Genomic DNA, 27,905 nt, shown 5'->3' on the forward strand with positions numbered 1-27,905 from the left:
AAATCAGTTTTATGCTTTAGCTGACTCGTCTGTTTGCCATCATGCCAGGAAATTACAGTGTTATCGAACCACAAACACATCTGTCAACAAGGCTAGTGGCATATCACTTTGCCCTAACTCCGACATAACTCAGTGACCCTCTGCCCCTCAGGGAGGAGGATGAGTTTTCTGAGCTGCGTTCGGAGCTCAGCCACAGCCAGCACGAGGTCAACGAGGACGGACGCAGCGTCGACCAGGACGTGGCCACCGTCTCACTGGCTGAAAACTACTCCACCCTGGCGACCACCAACATGGGTAAGAAAGGACACTGCAGTGCTTGACTGTCAACCCACATACAACTCTTATAAATGAGTTTGTCTTGCTCTGAATACCCTCGTTCTATGGTTTAGTGGACACATTCACAACCAAGCCGGAGTTTGCTCCACTCCATCAGTAGAATGAATGTGTTTATGCTCTCAGGCTAATCTTCGCTTTTCTGTTTCACCAATAACTGCTTTGATCAGTGGTTCATATGAATCATCTCTCCCATGGAGAGACTGTTACCTATCTCTGCCCATAGATGTACTCTGTGACCTACAGTATCTGTGCATATCCTCCCTTGATGGATGGCCTGTTGCCAACCAACTGCTATAGGGTTGATGGCACCCGATACACAATTATCGGCTTCTAGCGGAGATCGAAAGAGGAGCAGTTATGTGCGTGTGTGTATGTGGCAGTGTGTGCACATGTGTGCCCGCATGCACACTCCCGCAATGGAAAATTGATTCAGCAGAGTCCGTGCAGAGCAGTTCCTTCGAGACATTATGTACTCTCCCCTCTATCAATGGTGCTGAGTGCACCCAGCAATCACTTGTCAATGGTAAAGAGCTTCATTGGTTTCTCTTCTTCCCTATTCTCAACGGTGAGCAGAGAGAGAGAAGAAAAACATATTTTTCATTCATTACAGGTCTTTGTCTCCAGCTGTAGCCGACACACACACACACACACACACACACACACACACACACACACACACACACACACACACACACACACACACACACACACACACACACACACACACACACACACACACACACACACACACACACACACACACACACACACACACACACACACACACACACACACACACACAAGGATTAAGTTTTGTTAATCATCACGTTTGTTCGCACAGCACTAATTACTTTCGAATTGTTGGCAAAAACCTGCATTTACTTTGCCCCTCCAGTAGTAGGAGAAGGGGGGACATATGGAAAAACGTCTAAGTCGCTCTCCACATTTCCATATTCCACACAATGTACCCAGGCTATGTTTGTCTAGGTCTGGGAAGATACTAATAATCATCATCATCATCATTGTGGATGCAGTATGGCAGCAGGTGCTCACCATCGGCATGGGGGTATTGGATGCTTTGCAGGGCTTTTATTTATATGCAAATTTAAATGAGTTTCTGATGAGCCAATTTGATTCCTTCTGGAGATATGAAGATGACACAGTGAATAGGGAACTGAAGCTTTGAAAGTGGTACATGCCTTTTAGGGCTGACCCCATTTAGTCGACTGGTTGATTGTTTACTGATAGGCTGTTGGTCGACCAAGATTTCTTTAGTTGGGCAGTAGCAAAACAAATTGCTTCAATCATGGGGTACGAGACACCTGTCTGATTGGCGCCTGCCTGAGTGGACTGATCCATTGTGGAGGCAGTGAGGATGGCACAGTCCGTCACTCTAAGGCTACTGAAATTGTACAGTGCAGACCCCTTGACTTTTTCCACATTTGTTACGGTACAGCCTTATTATAAAAATAAACATTATTATTTTATTTTTTTATCATCGGATGTGATGATCACAATGTAGTATCTAGGAAAACCAATATTCTGAAGGCTGGGCCTAATATAGTGTAAAAGAGGTCATACAATAAGTTTTGTAGTAATTCATATGTTGTTGATGTAAAGAATGTTTGTTGGTCCGTGGTGTGTAATGAGGAGCAAACAACAGACTTTGCACTTGATACATTTATGAAATTGCTTATTCCAGTTACTAATAAGCATGCACCCATTTAAGGAAATGACTGTAAAAACGGTTTATCCCTGTGGATTAATGAGAAATTGAAAAATGGTATGGTTGAGGGATGAGGCAAAAGGAATGGCAAATTAGTCTGGCTGCACAACCGATTGGCAAACGTATTGCAAATTGAGAAATCATGTGACTGAAGTGAATAAAAAGAAGAAGAAACTACACTATGAAACAAAGATAAATGAAAAAAACTTTGGAGCACCTTAAATTAAATTTAGGGAAAAAGGCAAACTGAGCTCCATTTGTTGAATCAGATGGCTCATTCATCACAAAACCAACTGATATTGCCAACTACCTTTTTAATGATTTTCTTTTTGGCAAGATTAGCAAACTTAGGCATGACATGCCAGCAACAAACGCTGACACTACACATCCAAGTATATCGGACCAAATTATGAAAGACAAGCATTGTAATTTTGAATTCTGTAAATACTTTGTTGTTGTCTATCAACAATGACAAGCCACAGGGGTCTGACAATGGAAAATGACTGAGGATAATAGCAGATAATATTGCCACTCTTATTTGCCATATCTTCAGTCTAAGCCTACTAGAAGGTGTGTGCCCCCAATCCCTCTTTTACGCTGCTGCTACTCTGTTTATCATCCATGCATAGTCACTTTAATTATACCTACATGTACATATTACCTCAATTAGCCCGACTAACCGGTGCCCCCGCACATTGACTCTGTACTTGTACCACCTGTATATAGCCACTGTCATTTTACTGTATTTTTTTCTTTCTTTACTTATCTATTGTTTACTTAATACCTATTTTTTACTTAAAATTGCACTGTTGGTTAGGGCTTGTGAGTAAGCATTTCACTGTAAGGTTGTATTCGGCGTACGTGACAAATACACTTTGATTTGATATGGAGGGAACCAAAAGTCATGACTGGCTCAAATAGCCGACCAACCAAGCCTGTTACCAACCCTTAGTAAACTTTTAGAAAAAAATGGTGTTTGACCAGATACAATTCTATTTTACAGTAAACAAATTGACAACAAATTTTCAGCATGCTTATAGGGAAGGACATTCAACAAGTACAGCACTTACACAAATTACTGATTGGCTGAGAGGAATTGATGATAAAAATATTGGGGTGGGCTTTTCTGTTAGACTTTAGTGCAGCTTTTGACATTATCGGTCATAGTCAGCTGCTCGAAAAACGTATTTGCTATGGCTTTACACCCCATGCTATATCGTGGATAAAGAGTTATCTGTCTGACAGAACTCAGAGGGTGTTCTTTAATGGACACCGCTCCAACATAATCCAGGTAGAATCAGGAATACCCCAGGGCAGCTGCTAGGCCCCTTACTTTTTTCGATCTTTACTAATGACATGCCACTGACTTTGAGTAAAGCCAGTGTATCTATGCGGATGACTCAACACTACATGTCAGCTACTACAGCGACTGACACAAATATTTTTTTTAATTTTACCTTTATTTAACCAGGCAAGTCAGTTAAGAACATATTCTTATTTTCAATGACAGCCTGGGAATAGTGGGCTAACTGCCTGTTCAGGGGTAGAACGACAGATTTGGACCTTGTCAGCTCAGGGGTTTGAACTCGCAACCTTCCGGTTACTAGTCCAACGCTCTAACCACTAGGCTACGCTGCCGCCCCTATGTAATTTTTTTCAAATCGCATAAACTGCCTTAATGTTTCTAGACCACAGGATCCATAGTAAATAAATACATATACAAATCAACACATAATGACAACGAAACAACAGGTTTTTAGAAATGTTAGCAAATATACACTGCCGGTCAAAAGTTTTAGGACACCTACTCATTCAAGGGTTTTTCTTTATTTTTTACTATTTTCTACATTGTAGAATAATAATGAAGACCTCAAAACTAAGAAATAACACATACGGAATCATGTAGTAATCATGAAGTAATTTGAGATTCTTCAAAGTAGCCACCCTTTGCCTTGTTGACAGCTTTGCACACTTGGCATTCTCTCAACCAGCTTCATGAGGTAGTCACCTGGAATGCATTTCAATTAACTCCTTCCTTCTTAATGCGTTTGAGCCAGTCAGTCGTGTTGTGAGAAGGTAGGGGGGTATACAGATGATAGCCCTATTTGGTAAAAGACCATATCCATATTATGGCAAGAACAGCTCAAATAAGCAGAGAAACGACAGTCCATCATTGCTTTAAGACATAAAGGTTAGTCAATACTGAACATGTTAATAATTTTGAAAGTTTCTTCAAGTGCAGTCGCAAAAACCATCAAGCGCTATGATGAAACTGGCTCTCATGAGGACGCCACAGGAATGGAAGACCCAGAGTTACCTCTGCTGCAGAGGATAAGTTCATTAGAGTTACCAGCCTCAGAAATTGCAGCCCAAATAAATGCTTCACTGAGTTCAAGTAACAAGTACATCTCAACATCAACTGTTCAGAGGGGACTGCGTGAATCAGGCCTTCATGGTTGAATTGCTGCAAAGAAACCACTACTAAAGGACACCAATAATAAGAAGATACTTGCTTGGGCCAAGAAACATGAGCAATGGACATTAGACCTGTGGAAATTTACAACAGACTCTCTGGTGCGCTTATAATTTATTCAAATTATATTGTAATCTAACAGCACCTGTTAGGCACACATAATATGCACGCAGGGCTCTCTCCTTACTTTATTTTTCTTGAACTCCAGTACTTTCCACAACTAGTCAAATGTTTTCCACACCTGACTTCCCGTTTTACCTCCTGAGCAACCAAACATTCCCCAGTTTAGAGTTTATTTGTCACGTCTTCATCCATTTTGCTGTCACGTGTTATAGTGTTCAAAGTTTGTTATAACAGTTTATTGACGTGATTATGATCTGCTATAGGTCAGACCCTGTAGGTCACGTCTATGCGATGCATACGTGTCACGTAAAAAGAGCCGGGGTTGAGGCAATAGGAAATGTTTTTCCTAAATAAATGAGGGATTTCGGTAACAGAACTTGAGGGATTTCGGTATCAGAAATGGCTGTAATTATGTTACAGCTTCAGCAACGCGGACACCGTAATAAAAACTGTTGATGTTCTGTGGTGGTCGCTGCAGCAGGAGGAGAGAGAGACAACACTATAAACACTGTTGATGTTCTGTGGTGGTCGCTGCAGCAGGAGGAGAGAGAGACAACACTATAAACACTGTTGTTGTTCTGTGGTGGACGCTGCAGCAGGAGGAGAGAGAGACAACACTATAAACACTGTTGTTGTTCTGTGGTGGACGCTGCAGTAGGAGGAGAGAGAGACAACACTATAAACACTGTTGATGTTCTGTGGTGGTCGCTGCAACAGGAGGAGAGAGAGACAACACTATTTACATTTACATTTAAGTCATTTAGCAGACGCTCTTATCCAGAGCGACTTACAAATTGGTGCATTCACCTTATGACATCCACTATAAACACTGTTGATGTTCTGTGGTGGACGCTGCAGCAGGAGGAGAGAGAGACAACACTATAAACACTGTTGATGTTCTGTGGTGGTCGCTGCAGCAGACAACACTATAAACACTGTTGAGCAGCAGGAGGAGAGAGACAACACTATAAACACTGTTGATGTTCTGTGGTGGTCGCTGCAGCAGGAGGAGAGAGAGACAACACTATAAACACTGTTGATGTTCTGTGGTGGACGCTGCAGCAGGAGGAGAGAGAGACAACACTATAAACACTGTTGATGTTCTGTGGTGGTCACTGCAGCAGGAGGAGGCTGGCCAGCACAATCAAATCAATTGTGGTCCAGCTCGCTCTTGTCACGTGTGTGTTTTATGGTTGATTTGATGAAACCACATACTGTAGGGTGTGTCTATATATGGAAAAATACACGTTTAAAAATGTTGACCAATCGATGGTCGAAAGAACAGACGAGCCTTGGTCGACCAAGATCATTTTTTTAGTCGGGGACAGCCCTACATGCCTCAGTTGGTTGGAGCTTGCTGCTTGCCTTGCAGCCCAGGTGTTATCTATAGTTCGCTGTGTTTTACATGTACTGAATTTCAATATTGTCATATAATATGAAAAATAATTGTCCTTCTTGTATCATTGTCTTTCTCTCAAATAGTTGTGGTGTGTGTTATGTTCTCTCTAAACAGCAGATGTGTGTGTGATGCGGTTTAATGAGTGCGTTACTAGCCTGCAGCATGCCAGCAGCAGCGTCACCCAGTTAATCCAGGCACTCAGTTAAACCGTTAGCATTTAGTACATGGCTGGTTAGCAGTATGGACACAGCATACAAAACATCAACACTATGTTCCAAGGTCACCTTGCAGACTACAGTAGCTGTGTTGTTCTAGCCACATTGAGGTATGATTATCTGTTCCTAGATCAGTGTATCTGGCTCTAGTCCTACTATTTTGCACCAGCATCCTGCACACTAGAATTCATTCATCTGGTTCCAGATCCGTTTGACTCTGGACTTCTTCCCTGTACTACAGTGGCCTGAACTCCGTTTGCCTGACATTACATTACATTAGGCTTTAAAACATGAATATGTTCCTAGACCAGTCTGAGCCGGACCTGTGCTTTCTCCCTGTAGACAACTGCAGTGACCTGAACTCAGAGCTGCAGCGGGTTCTGACAGGGTTGGAGAGCGTGCTGTGTGGGAGGAAGAAGAGCACATGCAGCCTGTCTGTGGCCGAGGTGGACCGCCAGATAGAGCAGCTGACCACCGCCAGCCAACACTGTGACCTTGCCATCAAGGTAAGACACCAGAAAATGACTAGAGGCAAATACTGAGACTCATTTTAGGAAATCCTTTTCCTTCCATATAAACACAATGAATTGGTAGGAAAGCCTGAAGGAGGATAAAGAGTGGACGGAGCGAAAGACAAACATGCAGGATAGATTAAAATAGGTTAACCTAATACTGGTACAAACATCTCCTATTAAATGCATTCACAGACGCTTAAAGAAAGGTAAATGGAAAACAGTGAGATTAGTTATAATATAACTGTTGTATGACGTTGAACTGTCCTGCTGGAAGTCCCAAGCCACTTCCAGTAATCTGTCAGCAGGGGTCCTGGGGTGACCCTGGGGTGTACCCACCAGTAACAGCCCGTCTCAGCCTGGGACGCCTGTGTGATTCAGACTGATGTCATAGACTGATGACGGGCCTGATGGTGGTCCCCACGGTGACACCTCAGCTCTGGTAATGGAAACCTGTCTGCCTGGCTGTCGTCTCCGTAGCGATGGGAGTGTCAGCAGTCCTAAGGGGATTTCAGTCTGCTAGCTATTTCTTTCCTCGCAAACAGATAATACAACACACACATACACAGGGAAAGATGGGAGAATGAGAGAGGGAGAACGAAAGGGAAGTAGACCTATAGACACAGAATGTGACAGAGATGTAGAGAAATGAACCGTGAGCGAGAGAGACAGTTATGCTAAAAGGGTAGAGAAAGGAGAGAGGCAAAGTGAAGGACAGAGAAATATAGCAATTGTTTTGCTGATGTTGCTTCCAGAGGCAGTTTGGAAGTCAATAGTGGGTGTTGCAAACAGGGACAGACGATTTTTACGAACTTCAGAACTCAGCGGTTCTGTGAGCTTGTGCGGCTGAGCCATTGTTGCTCCTAGACGTTTCCACTTCACACTAACCGGACTTAGAGTTGACCGGGGCAGCTCTAGCAGGGAAGAAATTTGACGAACTGACTTGTTGGAAAGGTGGCATCCTATAATGATACCACATTGAAAGTCACTGAGCTCTTCGCAAGGTCATTCTACTGCCAACGTTTGTCTATGGATATTGCTTGGCTGTGTGCTCGATTTTATACACCTGTCAGCAACGGGTGTGGCTGAAATGGCAGAATCCACTAATTTGAAGGGGTGTCCACATCATTTTGTATATATAGTGTATGTCCTTCGTGTTAAGACTGTTAAAGGCATAACAGACAATCACTGTAACTGGCATTCAGTTAGTGACTGTCATAGCCCACTCACTGTAAGGTGGGAGAATGGATTTACTTGGCTTTATGTTATCAGCCTGAATGGATCTCCATCACAAACCATTGTGTCAGAGCTGCAATAGAGGACAGATGGAGACATATTACTGTAAAGAAAGAGAAATCAAGGTCCCTATGTTTGATGTTTATTCAGTGATCTACATTTTCTAATAAACTAATTGAACTTGGCTATCAATTTCACTCCCTTTTGTTGGCTGATCACAGTGGACACAACCAATGCTAGTCTGAACCCAGTTACATTTTGTGGGAAGAAAAATAGACACCTTCACAGTTCCAGCGTCCTAATGGTGTCTCTTTCACATCTATAACAACAGAATTTTTGTAATTTGATTGAAACATTTATCCAGTGAGTATGAGAGGTGGAGCTGATTCCTACAACGACATATCCAGTCCTTTCAGATTTGCGAGGAGTCAGCCAAGGGTCTAGTGATGGGTTTGGGACACAGTATCCCATTGTGTGTGGACCCAATCCATTACCATTGACTAAGCCTATAAAAAGAATACCACACAGGCAAATGTGTATCTTCTCCAAGGCCATTTGTTGATATTGGGTGTTCATGCGGCACATACAAGTTTAAGTTACTCCACACGTTCCATAGCAGTAGCTGGGCTTATAAAACCGTACTTTATATAATATAGAGCCCAGGCTGTTATCTCTGGTTTTGAATCTGAATTTAGAGAAGTGAATTTGAATGCATCCAAGAAGTTGAATATAGGAAACTTTGAAAACTTCAAATAATAGTTTGTATCAACAATGAATGCAATATCTTCCATCTTGAAACCGAATGTTAAGTGCATTTGGAAAGTATTCAGACCCCTTGACTTTTCCCACATTTTGTTATGTTACAAACGTATTATTTTTTTAATATCAATTTTAGAATATCCTCATCAATCGCCACACATTACCCCATAAGGACAAAGAAAGAAAAAAATATATACTTTTTTTGCAAATGTATTAAAAATTAAAAATACCTTATTTACCCAAGTATTCAGACCCTTTGCTATGAGACTCAAAATTGACCTCAGGTGCATCCTATTTCCATTGATCATCCAGATGTTTCTATAACTTGATTGGAGTCCATCTATGGTAAATTCAGTTGTTTGGAAATTATTTGGAAAGGTACCTCTATATAATCCCCCACAGTTTTACAGTGCATGTCAGAGCAAAAACCAAGCCATGAGGTTGAAGGAATTGTCCGTAGAGCTCCAAGACAGGATGTTGTCGAGTCAAAGATCTGGGGAAGGGTACCAAAACATTTCTGCAACATTGAAGGTCCCAAAGAACACAGTGGCCTCCATCATTCTGAAATGGGAGAAGTTTGGAACCATATAGACTCTTCCTTGAGCTGGCCACCTGGCTAAACTGAGCAATCAGGGGAGAAGGGCCTTGGTCAGGGAGGTGACCAAGAACCCAATGGTCACTCTGACAGAGCTCCAGAGTTCCTCTGTGGAAATGGGAGAACCTTCCAGAAGGACAACCATCTCTGCAGCAATCCACCAATCAGGCCTTTATGGTAGAGTGGCCAGACGGAAGCCACTCTTCAGTAAAAGGCACATGACACCCGCTTGGAGTTTGCCAAAATGAGAAACAAGATTATTACAATTATTATATTTTTCACATTTATTTCACCAGTTAGGCCAGTTGATGGAATTGATGGAATTAGTTCAATATCCTTCCAGGATATCCGGGGCAGGTCGATTAGAAAGGCCTGCTCGCTGAAGTGTTTTAGGGAGCGTTTGACAGTGATGAGCGGTGGTTGTTTGATCGCAGACCCATTACGAACGCAGGCAACAAGGCAGTGATCACTGAGATCCTGGTTGAAGACAGCAGAGGTGTATTTAGAGGGCAGGTTGGTCAGGATGATAACTATGTGGGTGCCTGTGCAGGCTATCTCTACAGGAGATCACAACTCCACCCCCTTTGGTAGTTCTATCTTTGGTCTGTTGAAACCAAGATTGAAATCTTTGGCCTGAATGCCAAGCGTCATGTCTGGAGGAAACCTGGTACCATCCCTACGGGGAAGCATGGTGGTGGCAGCATCATGCTGTGAGGATGTTTTTCAGCAGCAGGGACTGCGAGACTAGTCAGGATCGAGGGAAAGATGAACAGAGCAAAGTACAGGGAGATCCTTGATGAAAACCTGCTCGAGAGCACTCAGGACCCCAGACTGGTGTGAAGGTTCACCTTCCGACAGGACAACGACCCTAAGCACACAGCCACGGCACGCAGGAGGGTGGAAAAGTCTCTGAATGTCCTTGAGTGGCCCAAACGGACCCAATCGAACATCTCTGTAGAGACCTGAAAATGGCTGTGCAGCAATGCTCCCCATCCGACCTGACAGAGCTTGAGAGGATCTGCATAGAAGAATGGGAGAAACTCCCCAAATACAGGTGTGTCAAGCTTGTAGCGTCATACCCAAGAAGACTCAAGCCTATAATCACTGCCAAAGGTGCTTCAACAAGGTACTGAGTAAAGGGTCTGAATACATATGTAAATATGATATTTCCAAAAACCTGTTTTTGCTTTGTCATTATGGGGTATCGTGTGTAGATTGAATCCATTTTAGAATAAGGCTATAACATAACAAAAAGTGGGAAAAGTCAGGGTGTCTGAATACAGTGCCTTCAGATAGTATTCATACCCATTGACTTATAACACATTTTGTTGTGTTACGGCCTGGATTTAACATATGAATTTAATAAAAACGGCACTGTAAATATTCAATTGAATTTTATAATAGAATTAAATATTTATTCAATTCAGTTTGAAATCGTCCAAATGATGAACTCTGATTCAATTTGTGCATTCCAAATTCCAAAATATGAAATTCCATTTCAGTATCCTAATACAAATGCAAAACTTTTGCTCCATAGCTGGCCTGGTATGAGATCTACAGCGGTCGATGAGACTTGGGAAGCTCATTCCATTTCCTTTCACTGTTTAAACCAATTTCCTCTTCATCAAACCCCTCCCCCCTCTCTCTCCTGCTCTCTCGCTATCGCTCTTGCTCTGTTTGGGAGCTGTGAGAGGGAGATGGATGGATGGAGGGATGAGAGGGCTAGATGGATGGAGGGATAAGAGAGGTTGACTCTCTGGGTTGGAGAGGAGATGAAGGCGGGACTCAAGCGTGTCTCTAAGCCCACTACAAACCTATGAATCACTCTGGCATCAGAGAGTGAGGATCTGTAAAGACAGACATGGTCATAGACTCTAACCATCTGCCATATCTCACACGCGCGCACGCACTCACTCACGCACTCACGCACATACAGTTATACACTCTGAAATATGGGCACTTTGAGAGATCAGGGGTTTCTTACACTAGATTAAAAAATGAAAAAGTCACATGTACATAAATCATAGTCTTGGATACTTGTTCTACTCATGTAAATTGAGACGCATGATGGACTACACTACCCACAAATTATTAACATACAAATTGTGAACTGCTATGTAGGGTAATAGTCTGTGCAAAAATTAATGTGCCTGACATGTTAGATTTTCTTGTTTTGTCTGTCTCACTTTTGTTTTGTCTCCTTATTAGTTTTTCTGATATAATTTTCTTGTCTCTTTCTTGGGGCTACTACAAGATACCAAATGGTTCTTCTTTGTGATGCCAATTCAATGAGTCCCAGAGAATCCACAGTCATTCACATTTGGTTACTAGAATTGTTACCATTCATCTGAATCTCAACACCCTATATACAGTTGAAGTTTACATACACCTTAGCCAAGTACATTTAAAATCAGTTTTTTACAATTCCTGACATTTAATCATTGTAAAAATTCCCTGTCTTAGGTCAGTTTGGATCACCGCTTTATTTTAAGAATGTGAAATGTCAGAATAATAGTAGAGAGAACGATTTCTTTCCTCTTTAATTTCTTTCATCACATTCCCAGTGTGTCAGAAGTTTACATTACACTCAATTAGTATTTGGTAGCATTGCTTTTAAATTCTTTAACTTGGGTCAAACGTTTCGGGTAGCCTTCCACAAGCTTCCCACAATAAGTTGGGTGAATTGAGTTGGCCCATTCCTCCTGACAGAGCTGGTGTAACTGAGTCAGGTTTGTTGGCCTCCTTGCACGCACACGATTTTCTGTAGGATTGAGGTTAGGCCACTCCAACACTTTGACTTTGTTGTCCTTAAGCCATTTTGCCACAACTTTGGAAGAATTCTTGGGGTCATTGTCCAAGCTTTAACTTCCTGACTGATGTCTTAAGATGTTGCTTCAAAATATCCACATAATTGTCCTCACTCATGATGCCATCTGTTTTGTGAAGTACACCAGTCCCTCCTGCAGCAAAGCACCCCCACAACATGATGCTGCCACCCCCGTGCTTCACGGTTGGGATGGTGTTCTTCGGCTTGCAAGCATCCCCTTTTTTCCTCCAAACATAACAATGGTCATTATGGCCAAACAGTTCTATTTTTGTTTCATCAGACCAGAGGACATCTCTTCATGTGCAGTTGCAAACCGTAGTCTGGCTTTTTTATGGCGGTTTTGGAGCAGTGGCTTCTTCCTTGCTGAGTGGCCTTTCAGGTTATGTCGATACTGGACTCGTTTTACTGTGGATATAGATACTTTTGTACCTGTTTCCTCCAGGATCTTCACAAGGTCCTTTGCTGTTGTTCTGGGATTGATTTGCACTTTTCACACCAAAAGAACGTTCATCTCTAGTAGACAGAACGCGCCTCCTTCCTGAGCGGTATGGCGGCTTCGTGGTCCCATGGTGTTTATACTTGCGTACTATTGTTTATAGAGATGAAGGTGGTCTTGGCTGATTTATTTTGGTTTTCCCATGATGTCAAACAAACAGGCACTGAGTTTGAAGGTAGGCCTTGAAATACATCCACAGGTCAAATTTTCGAAGATGTTTAAATGCACAGTCAACTTTGTGTATGTAAACTTCTGACCCACTTGAATTATGATGCAGTGAATTATAAGTGAAATAATCTGTCTGTAAACAATTGTTGGGAAAATGACTTGTGTCATTCACAAAGTAGATGTCCTAACCGACTTGCCAAAACTATAATTTGTTATCAAGAAATGTTTGGAGTGGTTGATAAACAAGTTTTAATGACTCCAACCTAAGTGTATGCAAACTTCCGACTTCAACTGTACACACGGCACTTTAAAATAAAATAATGTTCCGCCTCTTTCCTCCTTTCCCCCAGACGGTGGAGGAGATCGAGGGGGCCTTGGGCCGGGACTTCTACCCCAGCCTGTCGGAGGAGCGTATGCACTGGCAGAAGGAGCTGGCCGGCCTGAGGGAAGAGAACGAGAGCCTGACGGCCATGCTGTGCTCCAAGGAGGAGGACCTGAACCGCTCCAAGGCCACCATGAACGCCATCCGGGAGGAACGTGACCGCTTGAGGCGACGGGTCAGTCAGCTGGGTCCTGTTATTATGATTTTTTAAAAGCATTTTCTTGATTTGGTTTATGGGTTTTGTTCGTTTTTTTTGTGTACCTTTTGAGCCTTTCCACATGACTGTGTTGGCGGCTGACAGACTAGGGTGCATCGTTGCTTATTATTACTAAGACGGGTTTACATACATTTTTATTGAATCTGACCCATAAGTCAATACGATACAAAAAGGTATCTAGTGAGGTGGAAGGAAGAAAGAAGAGACTCAACATAGCTGTATGTTTCTTAGTTTGAATTCGCTTTCATATATTTTATTAGATCCCGAGCTTGAGCCTATTGCCAAATCTCTGGTAAATGTGTCCTAGTGTGAACCTGTTCTAGGCAGAGAACTAAGACTGAATCTGAATGAATAAAAAAATTCTCTCCACAGAGGCTCAAAGCTGCAATTATGGTCCACCATGTCCGTTGGATTGAAAGATCTGCGGTGATCATTTCAAATATAGATATGTTCTCTGATGCTTTGTCGCAAGGCCACTGCATTGACAGACAGTCGCACGTACCATTTCTAATTCCAGGAAGTTTATTCAGGGAAGTCTGAAGGAGAAGAAGACATTACTGTACACCAGTGGCAAGACACGTGTATTTATCCTTGCTCCTGCAAGAATGAACCCTTTGAATTTTCCAGCTGCGAACTGAGTTCTGCTTTCTGAACCAAACTATGGATGGTGCGCCGGTTGGGGCAGCCATCTGAATCAATACGTTGAGCGTTTTTAGACACATAATCAAATCTGGTGTCCTCCCAAGGCTTGCTGGAGCTAGTTAGGACCGTAATGCGATTAGACCGCGAGATGCATCGAGCGAAAAATGGCCAGGCCGACCTAACCAGCCTCACTAATTCTGGCGGGTCCTCAAAGGAGTCCAAGACGCAGCAGAATAAGTGTCCCAGCTCAGCTCAGAGCACTCGTTCCTCCCACCCTCCTAATTTCTCTTCTCCTATTTCCTCTAATGAAATCTGTCTGTTTTACAGAGAAATTGGACAAATGCATTGCATTGCTATTTCAATGTGGGGCTCCTTAAAGGATTTGCTATGCACACACCAGCGCGTCCTTGGGGGCCCGCTTCCCCCCGCTCAGCCTTTTAAAAATATGGATTCCACCTCATTTGAGACTCAAGGTCCAGATACGATCTTAATTTTCCTTCCATAGGCTTTTACCCTCCATTGAAGGACAGGTATTTACTGTGGTAGTAAGCAACTTTTACACCTTTTACAGTACCGGTACTGTATGTGTCTTGTCCACATAATTCAGCGGTGTCAGCATTTTGTTTTACGATACAAAAGAGCGTTTGAATTTAAAGGCCAGATACAGAACACTATATATTGGCATGTCATTGTAAGCCTTCTAAGCTTTTACAATGCACTCCGCTCATAATAAGAATCACATATGTTGGACTCAACCACTTCCAGAGGAAACACCACAGTATAAGGCAGTGTATACTGGACCAAAATGTAAACGCACCATGGTAAGTGTTGGTCCCATGTTTCATGACCTGAAATAAAAGATATGAGAAATTGTCCATACACACAAAAAGCTTATTTCTCTCAAATTTTGTGTGTAAATTTGGTGAGCATTTCTCCTTTGCCAAGACAATCCATCCAGTTGACATTTGTTGCATATGAAGAAGCTGATTAAACAGCATGATCATTACACAGGTGCACCTTGTGCTAGGGACAATAACAAGCCACTCTAAAATGTGCTGTTTTGTCACACAATGCCACAGATGTTTTGAGGGAGTGTACAATTGGCATGCTGACTGCAGGAATGTCCACCAGAGTTGTGGCCAGCCTCACAACCTCAGACCACGTGTAACCACGCCAGCCCAGGACCTTCACTTCCAGCTTCTTCACCTGCGGGATTGTCTGAGACCTGCCACTCGAACAGCTGATGAAACTGAGGAATATTTCTGTCTTTAATAAAGCTCTTTGTGGGGAAAAACTCATTCTGATTGGCTGGCCTGGCGCTGCAATTTTTTAAATATTTTTTTATTTTTTTTATTTCACCTTTATTTAACCAGTTAGGCTAGTTGAGAACAAGTTCTCATTTGCAACTGCGACCTGGCCAAGATAAAGCATAGCAGTGTGAACAGACAACACAGAGTTACACATGGAGTAAACAATTAACAAGTCAATAACGCAGTAGAAAAAAATGGGCAGTCTATATACAATGTGTGCAAAAGGCATGAGGAGGTAGGCGAATAATACAATTTTGCAGATTAACACTGGAGTGATAAATGATCAGATGGTCATGTACAGGTAGAGATATTGGTGTGCAAAAGAGCAGAAAAGTAAATAAATAAAAAACAGTATAAAAACAGTATGGGAATGAGGTAGGTGAAAATGGGTGGGCTATTTACCAATAGACTATGTACAGCTGCAGTGATCGGTTAGCTGCTCGGATAGCTGATGTTTGAAGTTGGTGAGGGAGATAAAAGTCTCCAACTTCAGCGATTTTTGCAGTTCGTTCCAGTCACAGGCAGCAGAGTACTGGAACGAAAGGCGGCCAAATGAGGTGTTGGCTTTAGGGATGATCAGTGAGATACACCTGCTGGAGCGCGTGCTACGGATGGGTGTTGCCATCGTGACCAGTGAACTGAGATAAGGCGGAGATTTACCTAGCATGGACTTGTAGATGACCTGGAGCCAGTGGGTCTGGCGACGAATATGTAGTGAGGGCCAGCCGACTAGAGCATACAAGTCGCAGTGGTGGGTGGTATAAGGTGCTTTAGTGACAAAACGGATGGCACTGTGATAGACTGCATCCAGTTTGCTGAGTAGAGTGTTGGAAGCCATTTTGTAGATGACATCGCCGAAGTCGAGGATCGGTAGGATAGTCAGTTTTACTAGGGTAAGCTTGGCGGCGTGACTGAAGGAGGCTTTGTTGCGGAATAGAAAGCCGACTCTTGATTTGATTTTCGATTGGAGATGTTTGATGTGAGTCTGGAAGGAGAATTTGCAGTCTAGCCAGACACCTAGGTACTTATAGATGTCCACATATTCAAGGTCGGAACCATCCAGGGTGGTGATGCTAGTCGGGCATGCGGGTGCAGGCAGCGATCGGTTGAAAAGCATGCATTTGGTTTTACTCGCGTTTAAGAGCAGTTGGAGGCCACGGAAGGAGTGCTGTATGGCATTGAAGCTCGTTTGGAGGTTAGATAGCACAGTGTCCAATGACGGGCCGAAAGTATATAGAATGGTGTCGTCTGCGTAGAGGTGGATCAGGGAATCGCCCGCAGCAAGAGCAACATCATTGATATATACAGAGAAAAGAGTCGGCCCGAGAATTGAACCCTGTGGCACCCCCATAGAGACTGCCAGAGGACCGGACAGCATGCCCTCCGATTTGACACACTGAACTCTGTCTGCAAAGTAATTGGTGAACCAGGCAAGGCAGTCATCCGAAAAACCGAGGCTATTGAGTCTGCCGATAAGAATATGGTGATTGACAGAGTCGAAAGCCTTGGCGAGGTCGATGAAGACGGCTGCACAGTACTGTCTTTTATCGATGGCGGTTATGATATCGTTTAGTACCTTGAGTGTGGCTGAGGTGCACCCGTGACCGGTTCGGAAACCAGATTGCACAGCGGAGAAGGTACGGTGGGATTTGAGATGGTCAGTGACCTGTTTGTTGACTTGGCTTTCGAAGACCTTAGATAGGCAGGGCAGGATGGATATAGGTCTATAACAGTTTGGGTCCTGTTTTGGACCTGGCTCCCAAGTGGGTATGCCTATGCCCTCCCAGGCCCACCCATGGCTGCGCCCCTTCCCAGTCATGTAAAATCCATGAATTAGGGCCTAATGAATGTATTTCAATTGACTGATTTCCTTATATGAACTTTAACTCAGTAAAATCGTTCAAATTGTTGCATATTGCCGTTTATATTGTTGTTCAGTATACTTTTTAAAATCAGCTGGATACAAGAACAGTCCTGGACAGATGTGCATGTGAGTCAAACAAAGTCCTCGGTTTATAAACTGGCCAGAACCAAATAGAACCAGAATCATATTATTTGCAGTTTCTTTTCTCAGGGATCATGAGGTGAGAAAGCTGGCTAGAGGACTAGTTCATAATGTTCCAGTCATCTCTGTGTCCTCAGCACATGGCAGCCATGTTTTCTTTTTCAGACCCTCGGCTCCCAGGGAGTTTCTCAGGAGAGGAGAACAGGATAAACAGCAGTGTTCAAAGCCATGGCCAAGCTTTCCCTCATTCTTTTACATGCTCTATCTCTCTCTCACTCACATTTATTGGCTTGGGAAACATACTGTATGCTTACATTGCCAAAGCAAGTGAAATTAACAATACAAAGTGAACAGTCATTGTCTATATACAGTTGTCGTGACTTTACATTAATTTATTCTGATGACTGTTATTTAATCCACTAACTATCTTTAATTGTTACCCGACTTTAATAATGTAACAATTATTAGGATTTGGGGCACCACGGAAGAAGATGTTTAGAGAGTTACCATCTCCCAAATTAAGCTATACTGTATAAGGTATTTACCTATTTCATCAATAAACAGTCATGTTATTACTCATTGCAGTGGCTTGTGAAAATGTTTACCCCCTTGGCATTTTTCCTATTTTGTTGCCTTACAACCTGGAATTAAAATCGATTTTATCATTATCATGTATCATTTGATTTACACAACATGCCTACCACTTTGAAGATGCAAAATATTTTTAATTGTGAAGCAAACAAGAAATAAGACAAAAAAACAGAACTATTCACCACCCAAAGTCAATACTTGTAGAGCCACCTTTTGCAGCAATTTCAGCTGCAAGTCTCTTGGGGTATGTCTCTATAAGCTTGGCACATCTAGCCACTGGGATTTTTGCCCATTCTTCAAGGCAAAACTGCTTCAGCTCCTTCAAGTTGGATGGGTTCCACTGGTGTACAGGAATCTTTAAGTCATACCACAGATTCTCAATTGGATTGAGCTTTGACTAGGCCATTCCAAGACATTTAAATGTTTCCCCTTAAACCACTCGAGTGTTGCTATAGCAGTATGCTGTCATTCTGCCCCTGAACAGGCAGTTAACCCACTGTTCCTAGGCCGTCATTGAAAATAAGAATTTGTTCTTAACTGACTTGCCTAGTTAAATAAAGGTAAAATAAAAATAAAATAAAAATTGTCCTGCTGGAATGTGAACCTCCGTCCCAGTCTCAAATCTCTGGATGACTGAAACAGGTTTCCCTCAATAATTTCCCTGTATTTAGCGCCATCATCATTGCTTCAATTTGGACCAGTTTCCCAGTCCCTGCCGATGGGGAAAAAAACAGATCCCTGTCGATGGATTTTTTTCATGCCAAAAAGCTCAATTTGAGTCTCATCTGACCAGAGTACCTTCTTCCATATGTTTGGGGAGTCTCCCACATGCCTTTTGGCCAACACCAAACATGTTTGCTTCTTCTTATTTTTTAAGCAATGGCTTTTTTTCTGGCCACTTTTCCGTAAAGTGTATGGCTTAAAGTGGTCCTATGGACAGATACGCCAATCTCCGCTGTGGAGCTTTGCAGCTCCTTCAGGTTTATCTTTGGTATCTGTGTTGCCTCTCTGATTAATGCCCTACATGCTTGGTCCGTGAGTTTTGGTGGGCAGCCCTCTCTTGGCATGTTTGCCCCTTCCTTAGTGGTGTTGCAGACTCTGAGGCCTTTCAGAACAGGTGTATATATACTGACATCATATGACAGATCATGTGACACTTAGATTTCACACAAGGGGACTTTATTTAACTAATTATTTAAATTACTGGTTGTAATGCAACAAAATAGGGAAAATGCAAAGGGGATGAGTACTTTTGCAAGGCACTGTACTTCTTATCAAATACTCATTCTGAACTATCGTAACGTTCTTGGATCTGCAAAACCCCCAGCCTTGCTCATTATTCAGTACTACACATGGGTTTAATTATTTATTTGCTAGCTAACTAAATAATAACACAGAATTAACATACACACTTTACATGAGACAAAGGTGCCTAGTGGACTGACAAAATATGACGGCTTTTACACAGAGATGGAGAGGGGGAAAAAGAGAGAGACCGAGAAAAACGTAAATATTCTATAACTATTCTCCCATTAAACGTATACTTTGCACATGACCCGCCGCCAATTTGGAATAATAAATCATGAATGTGTTTACATGTGTGAAATGCCTTTGTTCGTTGTTTATTTCGGTCGGAAACAAGCCTTCTCGGAAAGTTGTTAGCCTTCCAGCTGTATGGCTCTGATTGTCTGAAAGGGCCCCTTTCCCGTCTTCTACTGTTGTTCACTCTGGAAGATAACAGCCATGTCGACGGTTCCCATTGGTGATGAGCATAGTAGGATAGTCTCACTTAGATGAGCTTTTCTCAATATCGGACTTAAGACAGCTGTACCAGTGATTTTCTGAGATGAGCTTCTCGCCTCTTCCTCCTCGTGTTGGTATTCAGGATTCGGACCACAATAGACATGAGCTGCAGCTCTTCGTCTCTCTGGTCTAAAGGAAGGTGAGTATTTCTTCACCCCATGCTGAGATTCAGAGTTTCAGCCATTTAAAACATGTAGCTCTCGCCTCACGTTTCCTGGTCTAATGTTAATTTCGTATCAAAGGCTTTTAATGCACTCTGGCCAAAAGGGGCGTTCCATCATGCTGACAAGCTCTCTGACCTCACTCGGGGCGTGGCTACTTAATGTGCAAAGGATATGATTAGAAGTTCTCTCTTACCCGTCCTAAAAGCTCTTTCATATCTTAACAAAAATACTTAAATCATTTTTCATATTGTATTCACAACATATTGGATGAAAACTTGACAGATAAAGTGGGTATCCTTTCCAAGTTGTAGTATTTGGTCCATACCGTTTTTAATAACATCACAAAATGAAAAACAATATGACATTAGTTTCCTATGTCTCCCCACTGACTATTTCCCATGTCGTTACTTTAGAAATATTGTTCCATGATTCACTTTTTTAACGTTAAGAGTTTTCGGGCGGCAAAAATCTCTCTAGACAACAGCATTTCTTTGGTTGATACTAAAGGGTAGAGAGAGAGTTCTCTCCTGCTTAAATTTACGACCAGGTGTGGAGGTTTCAAACCCCCCACGGTTCTCTCTTCCCCTCATTTGTCGGTGGGAGAGGGTCTGGTTATTGTCAGCCATTGCTAAGCTGACCTGACCTATTGTGATCTTCACAGGACAGTCATGACACAGTGTTGTAACAATGTGCAAATACTTAAAGTAGAACATGGGAAAATAAATAAACGTAAATACATGTTTGTTTTTCTTCAAACACCATTGTTAACAGGTCACCAATCTTGCTGCTGTGATTGCACGCTGTGGGTCTGGAATTGTATTTGTTTTCAAATCTTTGTGGGTCTGTGTAATCTGAGGGTATTATGTATCTCTAATATGCTCATACATTTGGCAAGAGGTCAGGAAGTGCAGCTCAGTTTTCAATGGATTTTGCACAGCCTGTACATTCTTAATTTTGGGTCAGTCACAGTGGTCCGGTATTCTGCCACTGTACTCTGTTTAGGGCCAAATAGCGTTCTAGTTTGCTCAGTGAAAAGAAAAATACATATTTACAATGTGTCACGTAATATTGTTTTGCGTTCTCATGATTTCAGTTGGGTCTAATTGTGTTTCCAGGACCAGCTTGCTATCTCTCCCTCTCTCCTACACCCTGTCTGTCCTTGCTCTCCCTCTCTCATTCCCAGTGTCTGCTTCACTGTCAACCTTTCCCCACTCTCCTCTAGCCCCCCTCTTTCTGTCACTCACTTTCTCTTCTGTTTCCGCTCTACCCTTTCTCTCTCTATCTGTCTCTGAAAGTCTCCTCTCCCCTGGCGCCCGTAGTGATGTAGAGGTGGGCAAAATCTGTTCTCGCAGTCTGGCTGGCGGAGGCAGAGACAGAGTTAGTGGCAGATGCAGGCTTATCGCCTCAGCTGTTTTCCAGGCCAGTATGTCTGCCCTAGAGGAAGCCTGATTTAAATTTCAGACCATACATTTGATGTAGATAGATTTACCTGTGCCTATAATGCCACATGTATGTGTGCAATTTAAAGGTTTGCCTATATTATTGACAACATGCAGGTAGCTAACATGATTTTGAATTCTTGTCATGTGTATTCAGCTATCCAGTGCTGCCAACAACTCATGCCATTTGCTGACTGTTTGCGGGTATATATTGTGGTGTCTCTGTGTGTACAATGGGTGCTGTGTAAAGCACAAAAGGCCTTTGTTTTCAAAATCAAGTTTGCTGAGTTTTCACTGTTTATATAGTATTTTCATGAGCCAGGGGTCAAACTAATGTTCTTTCTTTTCCACGCTTTTCCTGGCAGAGGAAGCTCTCTCCCTCTGACACATACACACACCCCAACATTCATGCACACAACCACACACACACACCTGGAGCCTAAACTGCTTAGGGTTGTGAAGAAGTAACAACATATTGACAACAGCATTTGGATTTTGTATTCAAGCTGCAAGCATAACACAGACAAATCCAAGCTTGCATACAAATTCATTGCGAGATCTGGCAAGCCTTTCCAAATAGCTTTTTGATGCTTAATATAGAGTGGGGAGAAGCCTGTCAGCAGTGGAGTGACTCAAGTACCCTGTTGCCTCTGCATTCATGACATTATCACTGTCCCAAAATTCCTGCCTTTGCCCACTGCTTTAAAGAGATGGGATGGATCCTCACATTGTCTAAAACTGGAGCAAGAAGTGGTTAAAGTTGCAACTAACTGAGTCCTTTTGTCAATCCTCTGTATGATGAGGTCATAAGCAGTTGTGGGTTTTCAGCAGGTCTGGGTGCTATTGATGTTTTATTGATGTTATTTTAATGTTTTGCCATGACCACCAGCTTATGTGTGTCTTTGTGTGCCATATAATTTAATAGAACACGTTCACATTAAATAGTCATATAATATATCTCTATGGTGTCTTTATCACCAGGTGCGGGAGCTGCAGACGCGTCTCCAGAGCTCCCAGCCTGCAGGCCTGTCCAGCCCCGGGCGTCTCACCCCCGCCTCCCGTCCAATCAACCCCAGCACTGGGGAACTCAGCACCAGCAGCAGCAGTAACGACATACCTGTGGCCAAGGTAGAACACACACACTATGACATGCATAGTAAGGGGAAGAAAAAAAAGTTCTGCATGTGGAAGTACATTAAAGGGTTAAGACCTCACACGGTCTTGAGTAATAGAATTGATGAAATGGAACATCGTACATTCATATGAGGTAATGCAATGTCTCTCTGGGGATCTTATGAACTCTCCTCTGGAATGACCAAGGACAAACATTTAGTTTTCATTTTGCAATTTTCACCATCTCTTATAGTACTGTCTCTATGAGTTGAATTGCGCGCGCGCACACACACACTAATCTGCATACTAGCCTTTGGCATGTCCAGCCAGGGAGGGACAGTGGTAATCAGGCAACCATTCGCTCTTCCACTGTCCCGTGTGTGTCCTTGACATTGAGCCTCAGAGGGAATACAATACATTAGAGCAATGGACCTTTTCTGAGCCGAGATCACTTTCTGAGTCAAAATGAAGGCTGAGACATACCCCAGATAAAAAAAAAATGTAAACCTTTGCAACATTAACCTATTACAAACAGCTCTGTAGAAGTTTGCATTATGCTATATGCCCAATTCATTATGCAATGCCTGAATTGCCCTGCCAATGATGCTCTTCTCAGACATTACATTTCACACTGGTAATAGATCATCATTTGTTGTATTACTTGAGAGGCACAGCCGAGTGAGCATACATTGAAATAATGTGCTTGCTTTATGTTACTGGACTGCTTGTGCCTGCCTCTGATGGTCAGTCACAGCATGGGGAGTGCATCAGTGGGTTCGCCTCTCACCATCAGACTATCCCTCAGCCTTCCCCGCTTCGCTAAGACCAAAAAGGGGATGGCGAAACTCAAGTCCCATCGCATTAGTTCGGCCTCATGTACAAATTCATGTTGTTGCTCTTATGACCAGAGTAAGTGAAAATATTCCTTGATTTAAAAGAAGACCGTCGCTAATAATAACAATGCAAGCCTATCGATACACGTTGCTACTCATTCATTGAAACTGTAGTGTGAGTGGCTTATAAAAGTGATGACTAAAAATTCAACGTGAACTCACTCATAAAAACAGCAGCTCTTTGCTGTAATTGTTGACCGTCTCTCTTTAGTCATGGTTTTAGATGTTTTGAAATCACAGTATCAACTTCCTTTGCTGTGTGCTCGAGAAAGCTGTAGGTAAAAGCCTGTAGGTGCACTTGATTTTCTCTCCGGGCACGCAGAGTTGGTACCTTCAGACATATGGCAGCTGAAAAAAGTGCACCTACTGCCAACAGTGCGAGACAGAAAAGAGTAGGAATGTAAGGCTGTATTGTTGTTTTTTTTAATATAAATGTTTTGCGATTGACTAGGAATGCCTTGGAGATCAAGCAGTTTGTTGACTTGTTGCTAGGTGGCGGAGCGGGTGAAACTGTCTAAAACCAGGTCGGAGTCTTCCTCCACCGAGAGGCCAATTCTGGGATCAGAGATCAGCAGCATCGGGGTAAGGAGCTACTGGATGCCTATTCAATACTGAAGGCTTTGAGGGGGAAGATGGCAATGTTAAAATAAAGGAAGTAAGATAGAGAGAGGGGTAGACAGAATACGAGAGAGAGCGACAGTAGGTAGGACATTTCCTTGTAGCAGCTGGCCGATGATAACCGCAGCATCAGCAGAAGTGTTAGAGATGGGTATCTATCACCAGTATGGTGTGACAGACCTGGTGTAGCTCATACCCCACTGCTCCCCTCCATCTGCACCCACAAAGCCCCGTTGACACTAAAGATAGATTTGACAACGTCACCTCGAACAGAGGAACAGGGAGGGGGGGGGGTCTATCAACAGACCCAGCTACAGTGCCATCGGAAAGTATTCAGACCCCTTTACTTTTTCACATTTTGTCACATTACAGCCTTATTCTAAAATGGAAACAAGTTCCTCAGCAATCTACACACAATACCCAATAATGACAAAGCGAAAACAGGTTTGTATATATTTTTGCAAATGTATTAAAAACAGAAATACCTTAATTACATAAGTATTCAGACCCTTTGCTATGAGACTCGGATTTGATCCATTGATCATCCTTTTTTATTTATTTTTTATTTCACCTTTATTTAACCAGGTTGGCTAGTTGAGAACAAGTTCTCATTTACAACTGCGACCTGGCCAAGATTAAGCATAGCAGTGTGAACAGACAACAACACAGAGTTACACATGGAGTAAACAATAAACAAGTCAATAACACAGTAGAAAAAAAGAGTCTATATACATTGTGAGCAAAAGGCATGAGGAGGTAGGCGAATAATTACAATTTTGCAGATTAACACTGGAGTGATAAATGATCAGATGGTCATGTGCAGGTAGAGATACTGGTGTGCAAAAGAGCAGAAAAATAATTAAATAAAAACAGTATGGGGATGAGGTAGGTAAATTGGGTGGGCTATATAACGATGGACTATGTACAGCTGCAGCGATCGGTTAGCTGCTCAGATAGCAGATGTTAAAGTTGGTGAGGGAGATAAAAGTCTCCAACTTCAACGATTTTTGCAATTCGTTCCAGTCGCAGGCAGCAGAGAACTCGAAGGAAAGGTGGCCAAATGAGGTGTTGGCTTTAGGGATGATCAGTGAGATACACCTGCTGGAGCGTGTGCTACGGGTGGGTGTTGCCATTGTGACCAGTGAACTGAGCTAAGGCGGAGCTTTACCGAGCATGGACTTGTAGATAACCTGGAGCCAGTGGGTCTGGCGATGAATATGCAGCGAGGGCCAGCCGACTAGAGCATACAGGTCGCAGTGGTGGGTGGTATAAGGTGCTTTAGTAACAAAACGGATGGCACTGTGATAAACTGCATCCAGTTTGCTGAGTAGAGTATTGGAAGCTATTTTGTAGATGACATCGCTGAAGTCGAGGATCGGTAGGATAGTCAGTTTTACTAGGGTAAGTTTGGCGGCGTGAGTGGAGGCTTTGTTGTGGAATAGAAAGACGACTCTAGATTTGATTTTAGATTGGAGATGTTTGATATGAGTCTGGAAGGAGAGTTTACAGTCTAGCCAGACACCTAGGTACTTATAGATGTCCACATATTCTAGGTCGGAACCATCCAGGGTGGTGATGCTAGTCGGGCGTGCGGGTGCAGGCAGCGAACGGTTGAAAAGCATGCATTTGGTTTTACGCGCGTTTAAGAGCAGTTTTTACAACTTGATTGGAGTCCAACTGTGTTAAATTCAATTGATTATACACGATTTGGAAAGGCACACATCTGTTTATATAAGATCCCACAGTTGACAGTGCATGTCGGATCAAAAACCAATTGAGATTGAAGGAATTGTCAGTAGAACTCCGAGACTGGATTGTTTTGATTCATGGATCTGGGGAAGGGTACCAAAACATTTATCCAGCATTGAATGTCTCCAAGAACACAGTGGCTTCCTTCATTCTTAAATGGAAGAAGTTTGGAACCACCAAGACTCTTCCTAGAGCTGGCATCCCAGGCAAACTGAGCAATCCTGGGAAAAGGGCCACCAAGAACCCAGCTCTAGAGTTCGTCTGTGGAGATGGGAGAACCTTCCAGAAGGACAACCATGTCTGCAGCTCTCCACCAGTCAGGCCTTTATGTTAGAGTGGCCAGACGGAAGCCACTCCTCTGTAAAAGGAACATGACAGCCTGCTTGGAGTTTGCCAAAAGGCACCTAAAGACTCTCAAATCATGAGGAACAAGATTCTCTGGTCTGATGAAACCAAGATTGAACTCTTTGGCCTGAATGCCAAACGTCACATCTGGAGGAAACCTGCACCATCCCTATGATGAAGCATGGTGGTGGCAGCATCATGCTGTGAGGATGTTTTTCAGCAGCAGGGACGGGGAGACTAGTCAGGATCGTGGCAAAGATGAACGGAGCAAAGTACAGAGAGATCCTTATTGAAATCCTGGTCACGACCTCAGACTGGGGTGAAGGTTCACCGTCCAACAGGACAACAACCCTAAGCACACAGCCAAGACAACGCAGGAGTGTCTTTGGGATAAGTCTCTGAATGTCTTTGAGTGGCCCAGCCAGAGCCCGGACTTGAACCCGATCAAACATCTCTGGAAAGACCTGAAATAGCTGTGCAGCAACGCTTCCCATCCAACCGGACAGAGCTTGAGATGATCTGCAGAGAAGAATGGGAGAAAATTCCCAAATACAGGTGTTCCAAGCTTGTATCATCATACCCAAGAAGACTCAATGTTGTAATTTCTGCCAAAGGTGCTTAAACAAAGTACTGAGTAAAGGGTCTGAATACTTATGTAAATGTGATATTTCAGTTTATTTCTTATAATTTAGCTAAAAAATCTAAACCTGTTTTTGCTTTGTCATTATGGGGTATTGTGTATAGATTGGTTAGTAAAAAAGCAATTGAGTCAATTTTAGAATAAGGCTGTAACATAACAAAATGTGGAACAAGTCAAGGGGTCTTAATACTTTCCAAAGGCACTGTACAGTACAGTCGTGACCAAAGGTTTTGAGAATGACACAAATATAAATTCACACAAAGTCTGCTGCCTCAGTTTGTGTGATGGCAATTTGCATATACTCCAGAATGTTATGAAGAGTGATCAGATTAATTGCAATTAATTGCGAAGTCCCTCTTTGCCATGCAAATTAACTGATTAACTGAAAAAACATTTCCACTGCATTTCAGCCCTGCCACAAAAGGACCAGCTGACATCATGTCAGTGATTCGCTCGTTAACCCAGGTGTGAGTGTTGATGAGGACCAGGCTGGAGATCATTCTGTCATGCTGATTGAGTTTGAATAACAGACTGGAAGCTTCAAAAGGAGGGTGGTGCTTGGAATCATTGTTCTTCCTCTGTCAACAATAGTTACCTGCAAGGAAACACGTGCTGTCAAATATATTGCTGCCAGTAAGATTGCACCTAAATCAACCATTTATCGGTTCATCAAGAACTTCAAGGAGAGCAGTTCAATTGTTGTGAAGAAGGCTTCAGGGCGCCCAAGAAAGTCCAGCAAGCGCCAGGACCGTCTCCTAAAGTTGATTCAGCTGCGGAATCGGTGCACCATCAGTACAGAGCTTGCTCAGGAATGGCAGCAGGCAGGTGTGAGTGCATCTGCACGCACAGTGAGGCAAAGACTTTTGGAGGATGGCCTGATGTCAAGAAGGGCAGTAAAGAAGCCACTTCTCTCCAGGAAAAACATTGGGGGCAGACTGATAATCTGCAAAAGGTACAGGGATTGGACTGCTGAGGACTGGGGTAAAGTCATTTTCTCTGATGAATCCCCTTTCCGATTGTTTGGGGCATCCGGAAAAAAGCTTGTCCGGAGAAGACAAGGTGAGCGCTACCATCAGTCCTGTGTCATGCCAAAAGTAAAACATCCTGAGACCATTCATGTGTGGGGTTG

The 27,905-nt window shown here is 42.9% G+C and overlaps 1 protein-coding gene across 3 annotated transcripts in view; it reads left to right on the plus strand.

Moving 5' to 3' along the window:
• Positions 1 to 27,905, plus strand: part of LOC124006804 (colorectal mutant cancer protein-like) — a 133,177-nt gene that overhangs the window by 68,505 nt on the left and 36,767 nt on the right. For all 3 annotated transcript variants that reach the window (XM_046316963.1, XM_046316964.1, XM_046316965.1), the window contains 5 exons: positions 152 to 294; positions 6,615 to 6,778; positions 13,216 to 13,422; positions 22,400 to 22,546; positions 23,917 to 24,006. In XM_046316963.1, the coding sequence (XP_046172919.1) occupies positions 152 to 294; positions 6,615 to 6,778; positions 13,216 to 13,422; positions 22,400 to 22,546; positions 23,917 to 24,006 (751 nt within the window). The remainder of the gene's footprint in view (positions 1 to 151; positions 295 to 6,614; positions 6,779 to 13,215; positions 13,423 to 22,399; positions 22,547 to 23,916; positions 24,007 to 27,905) is intronic.

Source organism: Oncorhynchus gorbuscha, linkage group LG20 (assembly GCF_021184085.1).
Source record: "Oncorhynchus gorbuscha isolate QuinsamMale2020 ecotype Even-year linkage group LG20, OgorEven_v1.0, whole genome shotgun sequence".
Classification (NCBI taxonomy): Eukaryota; Metazoa; Chordata; class Actinopteri; order Salmoniformes; family Salmonidae; genus Oncorhynchus; species Oncorhynchus gorbuscha.